We start from the raw sequence: 16,833 nt of genomic DNA, 5'->3' as shown, positions 1-16,833 counted from the left end.
TTTATTCTAGGTTGGAAGCAGATTGATGATGACAACATTAATACAAACCAGCACTACATGTCCATCAATTGCTATTAATACAGTGTTTCCTTGATTATAAGACGACCCTGATTATAAGACGACCCCTCAAAATCTGAATATTAATTTAGGAAAAAAAGAAAAAGCCTGAATATAAGACTACCCTATAGGAAAAAAGTTTTACTAGTAAATAGTAATTTATGTAAACTATTTTTTCATATTTAATAAAGCTATGATTGAGAAAAATAGTTTTTGTTTTTATTTTATTTTTATTTGCCAACCTGCCCCCCCAGTTATGCACATCTGCCCCCTATATGCCACTCTGCCCCATGATATGCATTTTAATCCTCTATATGCCACTCTGCCTCCAGAAATGCCTTATACCCTCCTATATGCCACTGTGCTCCATGATATGCCTTTTAACCCCCTATATGCCACTCTGCCCCATGATATGCCTTTTAACCCCCTATATGCCAGAGTAGCATATAGGGGGTTAAAAGGCATATCATGGGGCAGAGTGGCATATAGCGGTTTAAAAGGCATTTCTGGAGGAATATATGTATATATGATTGCTAACAGCAATCACACTCCTATCATGCCCAGGCAGCCAGTACATGCTGGAACCTGGGCATGATAGGAGTGTGATTACAGCCTCCCCATGCCATACTACCCCCCCCTTACACATCCATGCTATCACACCCACACTCCTGGCTTCTGCTGTCAGGGGGTACGTCTATAGGAGACTGAAGGGGTTAAATAAAATGCGCCAACACCAATATTAATATAGCAAGCTGCGAACAGACCTCCATCTGAGGGACAACATCCTTCACCTCTTTATTTATTTTTTCAATGTTTCCATCAGCACGCACAGGGAACAAATTACTGCATTTAATTTTTCCCTTTTAGCATCAGCATCACATTGCCTTCCTATTTAACCACAACAACAAGTTCACAGAACCTTGAAATGGGTATAGTGTTTATTTGTTTTCATACGTAACACCACCTACAGGTTAACAATCCGCCACCACATACACCCTGGACCTCGCAGAAGCTACAATTGCTTTTGCCTTTGGTGTGTGGATGTAACCACAGGCAGCGCCCTCTGCCGTATGCAGTGTACTTCTCTATATGACAGCGCCCTCAACAACAAAACTTAGAGTTAAGTAAGTACTCTCTCTCTCTCTCTACAGAGTATTCACTTTTGCCTTCCTTTTTTCATGGGCTTCCCAGAACAACGTAATCACATACACAACATATAAGTTTTAATTGTTACATCCATAGTTCTTCCATTACAAACATAAACACATTAACTGTATCATATCTATACTACAAAACCCATATAATAACCTAACCCATAGCATAAAGTGGGGGTTATCACATACAATGAACTGTATAAACATGGATGCAAATATCCATGTTTTTTTCCCAGGACAAAAAGGGCTTTCTTCAGATACAATTGTGTGATCATAGTCATTTTCTATTAAAAAAAAAGAATAAAAAAAAATATATATATATATAATTACATAAGTTATGGTGGGTAAAAGTGTAATGGTATGGTGAGGTAGGACCCCAGATGGCGGAGTTAGCCAGTAGTCACAACCAGTGCGCAAGCAAATAGCAAAATACACCAACCAAGGGTGATCCAGAAGAGGAAGTCCGGGTTTAAATAGGGAGAGGAGGAGGCATGTCCTGCATGAAGAGGTCATCCGAGGTTATAAAAGCATGTTACAAATGTAACGTGCAATATTAACTTTTGACCTGTTTGCCGCGTGGTCGGCCATGCGGTGAAGACGCCGACCGGGTAGCGGTAGTACTTGCTGCCCGGGAAGCCGCCTGAGGAAGCGTCGCGGGAGCAGCCATGGAGCGGGGCCGGAGAGGCCGGTAAGTCCTTACAGTACCCCCCCTCGAGAACTGCCCGAAGGGCGACCAGGACCCCCACCGTGTTTCCGGGGGTACCTGACATGAAAGTGACGAACCAGACGAGGAGCGTGGACTTCAGAGGCGGGCACCCAGGCTCTTTCCTCCAGTCCATATCCCTTCCAGTGTACAAGGTATTGGAGGGTACCCCGGAAGAAGCGTGAATCCAGGATGGAACGGATCTCATAATCATCCATGGAGGAGACTGAAACAGGACCAGGACTGGCCAGCGTCCGGGAAAAACGGTTAAATATCACCGGCTTCAGGAGGGAAACGTGAAATGTACGAGGAATACAGGGTTGATACGACGGCGGACGGAATAAGGTCCAATAAAGCAAGGAGCCAATTTTTTGGAGGGAGTACGTAGGCGTATATGTCGGGTTGATAGCCAGACTTTGTCCCCGGGCATGTAAGTGGGGGCTGGTAACCGTCTACGATCATAGTACTTGTTTTGATCGTGAGAGGCAGCAATGGACGGAGGACAGATGAGCACACTGAAGTTAGCTGCTTAAGATGGTCATCCAACGCAGGAACTCTCGAATCAGGGGATCTCGCAGGAAGAACAGTCGGGTGGAAACCATAGACACAATAAAAAGGTGTATGCTCGGCAGAGCTTTGTACAGCATTGTTTAGGGTGAACTCCGCGAGTGGAAGAAGGTCAGCCCAATCGTTCTGGTTGTCATTAATGAAAGCCTGCAAATACTGTTCAAGGCGTTGGATCGTTCAGCCGCTCTGTTGGTTTGGGGGTGATAAGCGGTGGAAAAGGAAAGGGTGATACCCACAGCATTGCAGAAGGCTCTCCAGAATCGGGAAACAAATTGGACTCCACGATCGGAAACAATCACCTGGGGAAGGCCGGGGAGTCGTACGACATCTCTGACGAAGATGACTGCAAGCTCCTTAGCTGTCGGTAATTTGACAAGAGGCACGAAATGAACCATCCTGGAGAACCGGTCAACAACAGTAAGTATAGTGGTGTTGCTATGAGAGGGAGGTAGCTCCACTATGAAGTCCATGGTGATGTGGGTCCAGGGACGACTGGGTACTGGAAGGGGCAATAGCAGACCGGAAGGGGTCTTGGTCGTAGCACAAGGGTGGCAAGATTTATGGAAGTCTTCAACGTCCTGTCTTCAGGAGGGCCACCAAAAACGTTGCATAGGTGCGCTGGAGACCAAGGTGGGCCGCAAACTTTGTGGTATGGTGCAACTGGAGTATCTTCTCACGGTATACAGGGGGCACGAATAACTTGTCAAAAGGGGTCTGGGCTGGAGCAGAGGGTTGACTGGCTTGAACACGTTGCAGAAGGGGAGAGGAAACGGCAAGAATGACAGCAGAGATGATACGGTTAGTAGGTACGATGGTTTCCAGGTCAGGTTTCTCCTCTGAGGCTGTACAGAACATACATGATAAAGCGTCGGCCTTGGTATTCTTGGACCCCGGACGATAGGAGATTATGTAATTGAAGCGGGGTAAGAAAAGGGACCATCATGCTTGTCGGGGTGTTAGTCGCTTGGCATCGCCAATTGTAACATTTCACCCTTCGCTGTATGGACTTGTTTAAACTTTGTGCTACTCATTTCACGTTTCCAGCCACTTGTGGCCGCCCTTGCCACTCAGAACCATTCAGACTGATTATCTTGTCCAGGTGCACCTTGTCACCTGATTATCACAGCCTATATAAACCTGCCCAGCCCTTCAGTCTGGGCCTTGACATTGATGTTATAGGACTGCCTGTTTGGTTCCTGATCTGTTCCTGCTTTGGTTCCTGATCTGTTCCTGCTTTGGTTCCTGATCTGTTCCTGAGTTGCGGCCAGCGCCCCACTAGTGGACTCCCAGGTCGAGTGCCCTGCATACGGGCTCCCTGGTTGAGTGCCCTGCAAGTGGGCAACATGCCGTGTGCCCTGCAAGTGGGCAACCTGCTGTGTGTGCCCCATCCCGAGGGCTTCCTGCCGTGTGTGCCCCATCCCGAGGGCTTCCAGCCAAGAGACTTTCCTGGTTTATATGTTGTTGTACCATCATCTACAATCCAACTCTTAATCCGCATCTTCTGTCTGTGGTTTATTTCCTGCGCCTGTCTGTAACAACCCCAGGCCATCATGCATCGTGGGGTACAGACAGAGCCCCTCGTATCCCCTGCACCTGGGCTCCTATCAGACCTGCTCACCCGGTTCGTGACACCCAGGCCCGGACTGGGACAAAAAATAGGCCCGGGCATTTAAGCCTGAGCAGCCCATATTTATTTATTTATTTATTTATTGTTAAAGCCCACCCTTCATGTACCATCATTCAGACAAATCATTAACACATTCATTAATGCAGTCTCACAAATCAAGCAATTCATCCACACATTTATTTATTAATTCTCATACGCATTCACACTACCCCCTCTCTTCATCTTATCTGCCCCTTCTCACTATGTAACCCCCTTCCCCACTTCTCAATATGTACCGCCTCTATCTATCCCCTCTACCCCTTTCTCACTATCTAACCTCCCTCTGCCCCTTCTCACTGCACCCCCCTCCCTCACCCTACTTACCTTGTTGCTGGAGCAAGCAGCAACTGCGACCGGGCCCGCGGCAGGGCAGGATTGACTTAGGGGCTGATGGAGCTGCAGCTCCAGGCCCCCACCTTAAAATAGGCCCAGTCATGACCGGACTGACAGGTCCTATATGGCCGCATTAACGCAGAGCCCCTTAAACCCGCCGCAGCTACCCCCTCCTAACTATCTACCCTCTCCCTCTTTAAAGTTCACTTACCTTTCAGGAGTCCTGCGGTGGGGGTGCAAGGCCTCTGCCTCCCAGCTCTGCCACTGTATGGAACAGTATAGAGTGATGGGAGTTATGATGTACTTTTAGAGCATAATTAGATCATGAAAAAGACATTGGAAATGGTACAGCATAACACCCATCACTCTCACGCACTTACCAATCCACACGTATATACCAATCCACACACATACCAATCCACACATATACCAATCCACACACATACCAATCCACACGTATACCAATCCACACATATACCAATCCACACACATATACCAATCCACACACATACCAATCCACACGTATACCAATCCACACATATACCAATCCACACACATACCAATCCACACGTATACCAATCCACACGTATACCAATCCACACATATACCAATCCACACACATATACCAATCCACACACATACCAATCCACACACGTATACCAATCCACACACATATACCAATCCACACATATATACCAATCCACACATATATACCAATCCACATGCATACCAATCCACACATATACCAATCCACACATATATACCAATGCACACATATACCAATCCACACACATATACCAATCCACACACATACCAATCCACACACGTATACCAATCCACACACATATACCAATCCACACATATATACCAATGCACACATATACCAATCCACACACATATACCAATCCACACACATACCAATCCACACATATATACCAATGCACACATATATACCAATCCACACACATATACCAATCCACACACATACCAATCCACACACATACCAATCCACACACATACCAATCCACACACATATACCAATCCACACACATATACCAATCCACACATACACCAATCCACACACGTATACCAATCCACACACGTATACCAATCCACACACGTATACCAATCCACACACGTATACCAATCCACACACGTATACCAATCCACACGTATACACCAATCCACACATATATACCAATCCACACATATATACCAATCCACACATATATACCAATCCACACATATATACCAATCCACACACATACACCAATCCACACACATACCAATCCACACACATACCAATCCACACACATACCAATCCACACACATACACCAATCCACACATATATACCAATCCACACATATATACCAATCCACACGTATACACCAATCCACACGTATACACCAATCCACACACGTATACACCAATCCACACATATATACCAATCCACACACGTATACCAATCCACACACATATACCAATCCACACACACACCAATCCACACATATACCAATCCACACATATACACCAATCCACACGCATACCAATCCACACACGCATACCAATCCACACATACACACCAATCCACACACACACACCAATCCACACACATACACCAATCCACACGCATATACCAATCCACACGCATATACCAATCGACACATATATACTGATCCACACATATATACCAATCCACACACATATACCAATCCACATACACACCAATCCACACACATACACCAATCCACACGCATATACCAAACCACACACATACACCAATCCACACGCATATACCAATCCACACGCATATACCAATCCACACATATATACCAATCCACACACATACACCAATCCACACACACATACCAATCCACTCTCACTTAATGCTTTCCTACCTTTCCTTTCTTCTTTCAGCTTCTTTTCCTCTTCTTCAGTTCTTCTCTGTCTTCTTCCGGGTCAGAGGGCACGGACAGCGGTGGGCGTGGCTTCAGTGTTGTGCGCCGGGATCTGAAAACAAACCCCGGCGCACAGCAGCTGTTGCCGCGCGGATCACAAGGGAGCGGTATCGGAGGTCTTTAACAGACCTCCGGCTCCCTTGAGTGATTTTAAGCCGGGTTGAACCCGGCTTAAAATCACTCAAGGGAACCGGAGGTCTGTTAAAGACCTCCGATACCGCTCCTTTGCGAGCCTGCTCCTCCAGCGGCGGACATTACTGTCCGTCTCTGGAGGAGTGCCGGGTGCCGCAAGTTGGCACCCCCTGATGAGCGGCCGCCCCCTGGAGTGTGGCGGCCGCCCCCTGGAGTGTGGCGCCCTGTGCGGTCGCACACCCCAAAGGTCGGCCCTGCCCTAAGGGGCCGGGAAGCCCCCACCAGGGCCGTCCTTAGGGGTCTGCGGCCGCACAGGGTTTAAATTAAAACATCGGGTTTTTTTTTTTTCAACTTTATTTAACATCCTCCATGTTAAATAAAGTAAAAAAAAACCCGATGTTTTAATTTAAGCCCTGTGCGGCCGCAGACCCGTAAGGCCGGCCTTGGTGGGGACTTCCCGGCCCCTTAGAGTGGCGGACCCGGTCGCAGTTGCGGCGGGCTTAAGGGGCAGGTGCCCCTTATGCCCTGCGTTAATGCGGCCGTAGGTAGGGTAGGGGCCTGGAGCTGCAGCTCCATCAGCCCCTAAGTCAATGCGGCCCTGCCGTGGCCCGGCCCACCGGGCAAATGCCCGGTGTGCCCGATGGCCAGTCCGGGCCTGGTGACACCAATATACTGGAGGGTCTTGTGATCCCTGTGGTTGAGGCCATTGCAGAATGGACTGGAGCTTGTCAGGATCCAACTCGAACCCTGTACCGCCAATGACGTAACCTAGGAAGGATACACGGTTGACTTCAAATTCACACTTCTCTAGTTTTGCGTACAACCGGTTTTCACGAAGACGTGTGTTCGATGTGAAAGCAGATCAGGCGAATGGATTAGAATGTCATCAAGGTAGATGACAACGAATTGGTGCAAATAATCCCGAAAACAGTAATTTACAAAGTCCTGAAAAACAGCCGGGGCATTACAGAACCCGAATGGCATTACTGTATATTCATAATGACCAGAGCGGGTGTTAAAAGCTGTCTTCCACTCATCGTTCTGACGGATACGAATGAGGTTGTACGTACCCCGTACAAACAACTAGAGATGAGAGGCAAAGTATAAGTGTTTTTGATGGTGATTCGATTAAGACCTCGATAGTCACTGCACGGACGTAGACCTCCATCCTTCTTGGAAACAAAGAAAAATCCCGCGCCGTCGGGAGACGTGGAGTGGCGGATAAAGCTTTTTAGAAGATTTTCATGGGCATAGGTCTCCATTGCTTCAGTTTCACCCGGGGATAATGGATACACCCTACCCCGTGGGGGTACGGTACCAGGAAGCAGGTGGATAGGGCAATCGTGAGGATGGTGTGGAGGCAAGGAGTCAGCCTCCTTTTTGTCAAACACATCAGCAAAGGTCTGATATTGTGGAGGTAGGATGGTGGTATCTAAGGAGGCAACCTTCAATACACAGGGTTGAGGTGAAACGCAAGTGGAACACCGCCAGGAGGTGATCTCACGGGTGGACCAATTGATGTCTGGGTTGTGTAGCTGCAGCCAAGGGTAGCCCAACAATATGGGAGCAGCCAGAGAAGAAATTACATGTAGAACCACAGTCTCTTTATGGAGAGCCCCTATTTGGAGACGAAGCAGTGTAGTGTCATGGGTCACTGCTGAAGGTAGGAGAGGCCGCCCATTGATTGCCTCCACAAAAACCGGAGAGGCTTTCTCCTCTAAGGGAATGTTGTGGAGCCTGCAGAAGTCGCGGTCGATAAAGTTTCCGGCGGCCCCGGAGTCAATAAGGGCCGGGGCTAGAATGGTTCTCTCCTGGACTGTGAGAGCAAATAAACGTGATGCCCGGTCGTGGGGGAAAAAGCAGGAAGGCCTAGAGGAGACTCCCCAATCCTCCTTAGGCCCTGTAGTTTCCCGGGCTTCACGGTGCAGGAGCACTGAGTATGTGAAATGCTAGCATTTTAACTCTTTCCATGTCAGGATTTTTGGGAAGATACAGCGCTAATTTTAGCTCATAAAATAAATTAATAAATTAATAAACTAATAAGTTAGTATCAATTAACTTGGTACTTGGCAGTATGGTAGGTGAGTAATGAGCATCAATCTCAGCCTTTGCTAAGCTGTCACTGTCTTACACTCCAACTATCATCAATCTGTAACTGCTGCTACTGACAAGTTGAAACGGCATCAGCACACTTATATATCCAATTCTTGTGCCTCCCTCTTGTAAATGCTGATTGGCCAGAGTGAAAAAAGTAAGGAAAAACTGCCACAGTTGTTGGACCCTTCAACCACAGCCATTACCATCCCATTTTTGGCTACTTCTACCCATAAATTATTGAAATCTATCCTCCAACACACAGTCCCTCTCTCTTTACCTCATCAAGGAGCGCCAAAACTGCTTGTAATGATGCCAAAATGACTTGTAATCACCCTCGTTTTCTGTACGTATCAAAATATATTAAATATTTAAGGTTTTTTATCTCTATTACCCTGTTCTTTCCCTGATCCAAGCACTCAACATATTACAATCAGTCATTCGGCAAGTAGACACTTCTCATTTTCAGCAATGTATTCTGGACTAAGTTTGATCTCCTCAAGCGGCCTACCTACACTATGGAGAACTAAGCTGAGGATCCATACTGGGGCCAGTTTCCTTCAATGCTTGTAAAATTAATCCCTTACAAGTGTACTATACCAATAGTGACATATTCTTTGTAAATAGCAATATCTGCCCTAAGTATTATACTATACATTAGCTTAACAACAAATTGTGTTTCATGCCCATACCAGCTCAGGGCAGCTATACTATCACAATGTCACACTTTCACACTGATTAAATATTCTGATTTGTGGTACTTCTACACATTTCATACATACTTATACCAGAGCTAAACAAATGACATCTGTAGTGTAAAAAATACATTCATTAATTATATTGTAAACGTTCGGTCACTTAAGGATGTGTGCTTTGTAAAAAGTGATATGTAAGTGCTGCTCACAATTCACTAATATTACATGCTTTCTTGCAGCAATAAAAAAAATGTACGTTTTATTTACCTTGGATGGAATACTTGGAGTCTTCAAAGTAACAACAATAGAGAACTCCTCAGGGAAAAGGTGGCAGCTGTGGAAGAGTCTAGTTGAAGGGAAGCTGAGGGCATGTGGTGAAGGATAGAGGCGAAATCCACGCGCACCACTAGACTGCACCATTCTCAGTTTAGTGAAGGACTTGCTGGGGGAGATTATTTCTGATAACATGTCCAAGGGGCGAAGGTCTATAAAAGGATAGCAAAATGAGACATATCTTATTACATAAGTCAGGACTTTCTGTGTTTTTTACATTCTGTTTGCAATAGCTTTTGAGAGCTAAAATTGCCATTACCCTCATTTATTCTGCTAAGAGTGATGACAAGTGTAGACCACAAATATTTTATATTATTTAATATAAATGAATGTATTTTGTGTTGTATAATTGCATTTTTTAGCTTATTTTTATGGTATAGGGGAGGGAGAGAGCATCTGGGACATTACAATTAGTGACCGCTGTATGCTGTCCAGCTAATATCACATTAGATCAGATTCTACTTTTTTATACTCAGCATGTTGCCATGGGAGCAAGCTGCAATAATATAAATATACAGTAATGTGAACAGCTAGGCAAGATTTGTTAATAAAATCTAACCTCAGGTTGAATATATATAGAGAGAGAGAGAGAGAGAGCTTGTGGCTTGGCTAACAGAGGCCACATTTTGTAGACTTAATGAGATATTTATGCTATTTAACATTTTTTACCATGTGGCCTGAAATTTAAACCTTAGTACCATTTTATGAGATTGATGTACTCTAGCACACACATACCCACATTAACACATACCCATACTGACCACTCCACCATACTAAAGCAAATTGATTGAAGCTTAAGCACAGTGTCTACTGCTGATCAGACCACACCTCGGGCCAACTGGTGCACTCATAGTGACCACCCTTTGCTCCACTTACTACTCCTACATTGACACATTGCAAACATTTCTAAAAACAAAAAAACAGTCTCAGCAGATATCGTTCTTAAAAACATTAGAGATCAGACAATATTTTGTCATTCTTTAGTGTTTGTTCTGGGGCTTTATGTTACTGCACCTTCTTTTCTTATTTCCAACTGTTTAAGCTGTTCCTGCCTCAGTTTCCCAGGTTCCCCTGGGTCCTTCTTAGTTCTATTTCTGGAGGCGGCTGGTATCTTCAAAACATCAGCAGAACCTGGCTCTTTTAAGCAGGATCATTTTAACAGCATCATCTCTAGCTAGGTTTTTATAAGAATATCTGCTTTTTCTCAAAAGGATTGTACGAGTTAGATGGAACTGAGAAATTGCTTTATCTGTGCCTTCAGTGGCCTTATATAGTCAGAATTTTTTTTTTTAATAAGGTGTGTATTCTTAAAGCTTAATCTAACCTCAAACTTCTTTTCTGCAAGGGTGATATGTTTATTAGAAACAAAGTTTGACCAAAGAAAGGAAGCATATCAATGGATTAATTTGACTCAAGCCATTAATTTTTTATTTTGCTGACTAGTATCCATACTTTTACAAATGATAGTCCCATTAAATGTCTCATGTATAAACAGTTATTAAATCAATATGTGCATTATTCCTCGTCATTCTGCAATGCAATTGGGCCAGAGTTTTGACTTCTAAGAAGCATTCTATTAATTTGAGTTATATTGAAAAAAATATGGTATATAGACTTCATCAGTTGTGAAGACATATACCAAGTATTTCAATTGATTAAGATTAACCAATTTTGTGATTTTAGGAACGTGTATTTGGAGAAATATTATGTAATGGGGTTTGTGTACAACATACTATGGCAGACATATACACATCAAATATATACTTTAAATAAAGCTTTACAATTGAAAAAAAAATATATACACAAATGTACATAATATTTTTCCAAATACACTTTTTTAAAAATACCAAAATTGGCTCATCTTAATCAATTTAAATACTTGGTATATGTCATTTCAGAAGATACTGTATATCAAGGTGCTTTTGCCCGTCATCACGTGGATTAAAGCAAACACATGGAACTAAATAAAAGAAAAGTGCAAGTAGATAGATGATAATAAGGAAAGAAGAGAATAAAGGAACGTGGTACGGGGACTCCTTCGGTCCAATTAGTTCAGATGTGCAGTTCAGATGTACCTTCTTAAGTTAAGAAGGTACCATATAGGCTTGTATTTGTTTGGACAGTGCAGGTGCTGAGGCATTTAAAATGAGCAGGGCCATCTTAGGTGTCAGTCCAATCAAAGAAAATATCCCTCGAGAGCATGTTAAAGATTCTTGTACAGATAGATAATTGGTTTTTCGTTCAAAAGTCTATACAACCCACATACTTATCTGTAGAAATCTAAGTTCACTAAACCTTCATCCTTAGAGCTAAAAGTTCATCAACAGCCTTTAAAGCATCATCTTAACCTTGTCAGAGAGGAGCTTAGTACTAAAAAGTTATGGTGGGGCCATGCAACTGTCAACTGTAGTATGCTTTATGGGGAATCAATTCTTATAATTAAATAATAAACACATGGAACTGTTGCTGTGGTGGCCAAGATACAGAAATAAAGACTCTTTATGGGGGGACCATGTACTACATTTAAATTAGGAATGGTTACTTGTCAAAATAAATAAAAACAATTCAAAAATCAAAAACGGTCTGCTATTTTGTGCCAGTTGCACATATTATCCTTTTATCATTTACCAACACTTATCCATACCCTCCCTAATCTGCCACTGTTCAGAACATGATTTAAACTTGTTTTCCTTTGACACGTGTTTTCTTACTGGCAGGTGTGTTAACCCATTGAGTGAAAAGATGCATGCGCCTCAGGCACTTAGTGGGCGTGTTATGAAGCAAACTAAATTGAGCATGTTATCCTAAAGTGACTCCAGACCATCAATAAATGTACATCTGTCAAGAGATGTTTTGTCCTTTTTTTAAAATGATTGTGAGCAGATGATGTCACTTAATGTCTGGTCTATTTTTTTGCAAGCCAAAGACAAGGATATAGTGATTAAACACTATGCCAATGAAACAGAGTACAAGGCAAGTGGAGGAAGATTAACATTTTACTAAAGCAGTTACTATGGAACAGGGGTTTCAAACTCTACTCCACCAAAGAAGGGGCACTTTAGAAGACATCTCATAGCTAGATTTAGGTTACTAATGGAGTAAATGAGTAAATTTGGACCATCTAGTCTGCCCATTTTTCATGATGTTAGGACTCAGACCTTATTTAGTTCTTGGTCTTCTCTTAGCGTAAGGCTATCTTTATACCTAGCTCAAGCATGCTGAAATTAACTCTTACATACATTCTACATGTTCCATTTAGACAGGCTAAACCCACAGAACATACCTCCAGACATACTCCCTTATAACCCAAATCTTTCTGTTACTCCTTCTCTCCTTTATGTCTCGATTTTCTAGGAGCTCATAATGTTTAGTGGTTATGTACTTCAGCATTGATATATTTTCAGACTAGAGAAGGAGTAGCATTCAGATTCTGGCAGTGATATAATGGTCACAAGCAACAGTATGCTAGTTTTATTTCTTGTTTCTGCATATGATGAATGGTGTTCCTTTAAATGGTGTCTGTATGTTAATGCTATACATATATATAATTAAGTTCTGTTGAGAGCACAACACATTAAATGCTTTTTGTGTCTTCTGCTATTTATGCTGTTCTTGGTGAATGGTGTTCCTTTAAATGGTGTCTGTATGTTAATGCTATACATATATAATTAAGTTATATTGAGAGCGAAACACATTAAATGCTTTTTGTATCTTCTGCTATTTGTGCTGTTCTTGTGGGAAAACATGTGGTGAAAGCATACAGTTTTCTTGGACAATTATACTGAAGCTCGCAGGGTCAGAATGGGTCCGGACTTGGATGCCAAGTAGAGCTAAGCCTGAAGAATTTTTTTGAATGTTAGGGTTGGAGTTACTGGAAGAGTAGGGGCCATTTTGTGTGTCACCTTACTGCTTGTTGTTTGTTGCACTGGGCTCTGGTGGTGTGTATTTTTGTCTCTGTCTTGGGACAGAAGCTTGCCAGGTATCTAGGAGGTTAATGCTGTGGTGAGAGTATTTGGTGGAACACTTGGTGGGAGGTTCCTGGTGGGTGGAGCTTGTAACCTCGGGTGTGTGTTATTTGTTCATATTAATTACGTATGTAATTTATTGGTGTTCAGTTTTGGTAGTCATTGTTACTGTTTAATTTAAGGTTGCATGGCAACGACCATACCTGGGAGATGTACCACTTCTCTGGGTAGACACTTGAATCCTCTGGGGCACTGACACGCTCCACTCCCCACCCATTTCCCCCTTAAATGGAGGTGTGCCCCACAACGTTAACGGGAAGGCACATGGAGGTTGTTAAGAACGCCCACAATGTCAGCCAGACCACCCACTGACGTCAGCTGCGTAGTCCTGGCCGCATCCCGCAAGATGGGACTAAAGAGCGGGAGCCTAAAAGTTCCCAGGTATGGGCAATGACAGAACAAAATATACTTGTAATATTATGTAAATGAAATGCAATACTTTGGAGTAAGAAAATAAGACCATTTATGCAGAATGGTTTCTAATATATTTTACATGCAAACTGGGCTGGAGTATAGCTAATAAGAGATGTTTAGGTACAATGAAGATTGTTTTATATATAACAGAGTATATTATCCTATGTACCCTCCCCCATCCCTCCAAATTTATGCACTAATTTAAAACAAGATACTATTGAAAATGCTACAAACCATGCAGCCAACAAGGAATATGGAGAAATATATAGATATACCCTTAATGACAAAGCCTGTACATGTACAGGCTCAAAATGCATGGTTTCCAATGGGTTTAGGGACCGCCCATTGTCCTTAAGGGGATATATATGTTGGGAAATATGCTCAAAGTTCAGGAAAGGATAAACACCTGTATTACTCAGTTTGCACAGGTAGATGCTTATTCATAGGCAACTTCAATGCTCACATGATATACGGTAATTGCTATATGTGTCACTGAATATTTTTTAAAAAAATGTTAACACAACCTATAAAGAGTTTTGAGAAACTTATTGTAGCAAAATGTTTTTATTTCAATAAGTTGCCTTGTCCCAAAACCATGACTATATGAATGTGTTGGGTTAACCAACAGGGAGATCCCTTCAGAGGATGGTGGAAGCTGCTCATCAAAAGAATTACTGTTTGTTACTGCATACCGGGAGAGCTGTATACTAGCTTACTACTGACAATACTAGCATCTCATATTTGAATAAAATGATTTGTTGAGTGTGAAAACTGTGACAAAAAAGTGATCTAAAATTGCTTGCAGCTTTTTAAAGCATTGTCATTTAAAGTTACAACATTTGCAGAGATATTAATAGTACTTAATGGTACTAGAATATAACCTGTCATATCCAGAAAGTTAAAAAAAAGTACAAATATTTAAAATTCAAGTTTCCACCATACAGAACACACATACTTACAATCAGTATACACAATGTTAACAGTCTAGGAAAAAAAGGTCTAAATGAACCATAGTTTTATAAAACAGTACAAAAAGTAAATGGTTGTGCTATACCTTAAGTTAAAATACATACAATTGTGCTTAATAATACACAAACCTAAATATCTGGTGTTGCCAATAACATATACTCGTAAGTTGTAGGACCTGGTACATTATTATAAAACACAATAAAAAAACTACAGAAATCTGCAAAACAAAAAAAACCCAAAACATTTATTTTTTTTTGTTGTAAATAATGTCTTGTGTTAAAGCCATACATCTTGCACCTTCAGAGTGCTCAGAAGATCCCTTAAAGTTAGTGCTCTGAGAGCATGAATAATTTGTCAGGTGCCAAAATACAAATTATGGTTTAGATAAAAATATTTTCATACTAGGATAAATCTATTCATTTGGGAATATTGAGTTATACAATTCAAAAGTGCTGCCCTCTAGCCCTAAAGGTGTTACTCTGAAGTGTGTCCAGAGCAGCTGTGTGTTTGGATGTATTGTAGCAATCAGTGCAGATTTGTCTTTAGAGATTTTTAATTGTGGTCAGTAATCCAAAAACAACATGTGTGTTCATTTGCATCAACATATATTTATTACACCAAACCATCGTATTGTTTACAGAAAAATAGTAATATTAGATCTAGATTGATCTAGATTGATCTAGATTGATATTAATAGATTAATATATTTTTCTGGCAGACTTAAACAATTTTAGGCAAAATAATGTCTATATTGAGTTATACATTTTTTTATACCTAAATAGAAACCTGTGTTTATAGTAAATAAGGTAATATAATGCGTGTAATTTAAATTTATAACAAGATTAATATTTGAAGGAATATATATTTGTTGTTATATCTTACCTGTACATGGTGTCCATAATTGTAATGCTGTGGTTTGGCCTATGTTGGTGTTGCTCAGGAAAAGCAAAAAACAAACCAAAAGCAGGATAGACATCGGTTGTCTTTCTTACACTTGGGTCCATGTAAAAAAATAAGAAAACACTCTCACAGTCCTTCTCTTTTCTAGGCACGCAATCAGCTTAGATATGACAAACAAGTTCTCATGGCCTTATGGACTTACAATCTTGTCAGTTAGATGGACATCATACCCAGGAACTGGATATATACCAAATGGTCCATCATCAAAAATCAACTACCTGGCAGGCTCCTCCATCTTCCCTCAGAAATATCTTTCTTATTGACTGTAGGATAAAATTGTTTCAAAGGAAAATAAAAGGATAGATGTAACCTGCAATAGGTTTGGAAGCTTTAAAGCCAGCTGTTTGGTGAGGAAACAGCAGGTGAGCCTCTCTCAGTGTGAGGGATGAGCAGGTGATTGTTCAAGGGGAAACCAAACATCCAGACATTTAAATGAGTTTGTAGTCATTTTTTTCTTCTTCAGGATCTTTTCATCTTTTGCCCAGCCCTCCCCAGGTGAAGGAATTTCCCACTGTAAATGACTCTGCCCTTGCAAAGCAGCCTAGGTGGGGCCAAACGCATGCTGTGCACCTGAGTGTGTGGTTACTGCCTTTGCTGCAGTTAGGAAAGTAATATGTTACTACAGTCACGTTAACAGCAAAGAAAATCTGTTTAATACTCCATGTCTCATTATGTGAGTTTCCAGTGAAACCTTAAAGGTTACATGTAATGTAGTCATATGGGGCAGAAAATAATTGTAAAGTGACTTGGAATTTCTTCATTGCACCTTTAA

General features: G+C 42.0%; 1 protein-coding gene across 1 annotated transcript in view; it reads right to left on the bottom strand.

Moving 5' to 3' along the window:
* The window catches only part of TSPEAR (thrombospondin type laminin G domain and EAR repeats), a 39,744-nt gene extending 23,451 nt beyond the window's left edge, over positions 1 to 16,293 (bottom strand). The window contains exons 1-2 of the mRNA XM_053470741.1: positions 15,984 to 16,293; positions 9,628 to 9,845 (exon numbers count right to left, since the gene is read on the bottom strand). Coding sequence (XP_053326716.1) covers positions 9,628 to 9,845; positions 15,984 to 16,077 — 312 coding nt within the window. The 5' untranslated portion in view covers positions 16,078 to 16,293. The remainder of the gene's footprint in view (positions 1 to 9,627; positions 9,846 to 15,983) is intronic.
* Positions 16,294 to 16,833: the final 540 nt, after the last annotated feature.

This window comes from Spea bombifrons, chromosome 7, assembly GCF_027358695.1.
Source record: "Spea bombifrons isolate aSpeBom1 chromosome 7, aSpeBom1.2.pri, whole genome shotgun sequence".
In the NCBI taxonomy this organism is placed as follows: Eukaryota; Metazoa; Chordata; class Amphibia; order Anura; family Pelobatidae; genus Spea; species Spea bombifrons.
The sequence above is the reverse complement of the archived record's forward strand: the minus strand, read 5'-3'. Positions and strand labels throughout refer to the sequence as shown.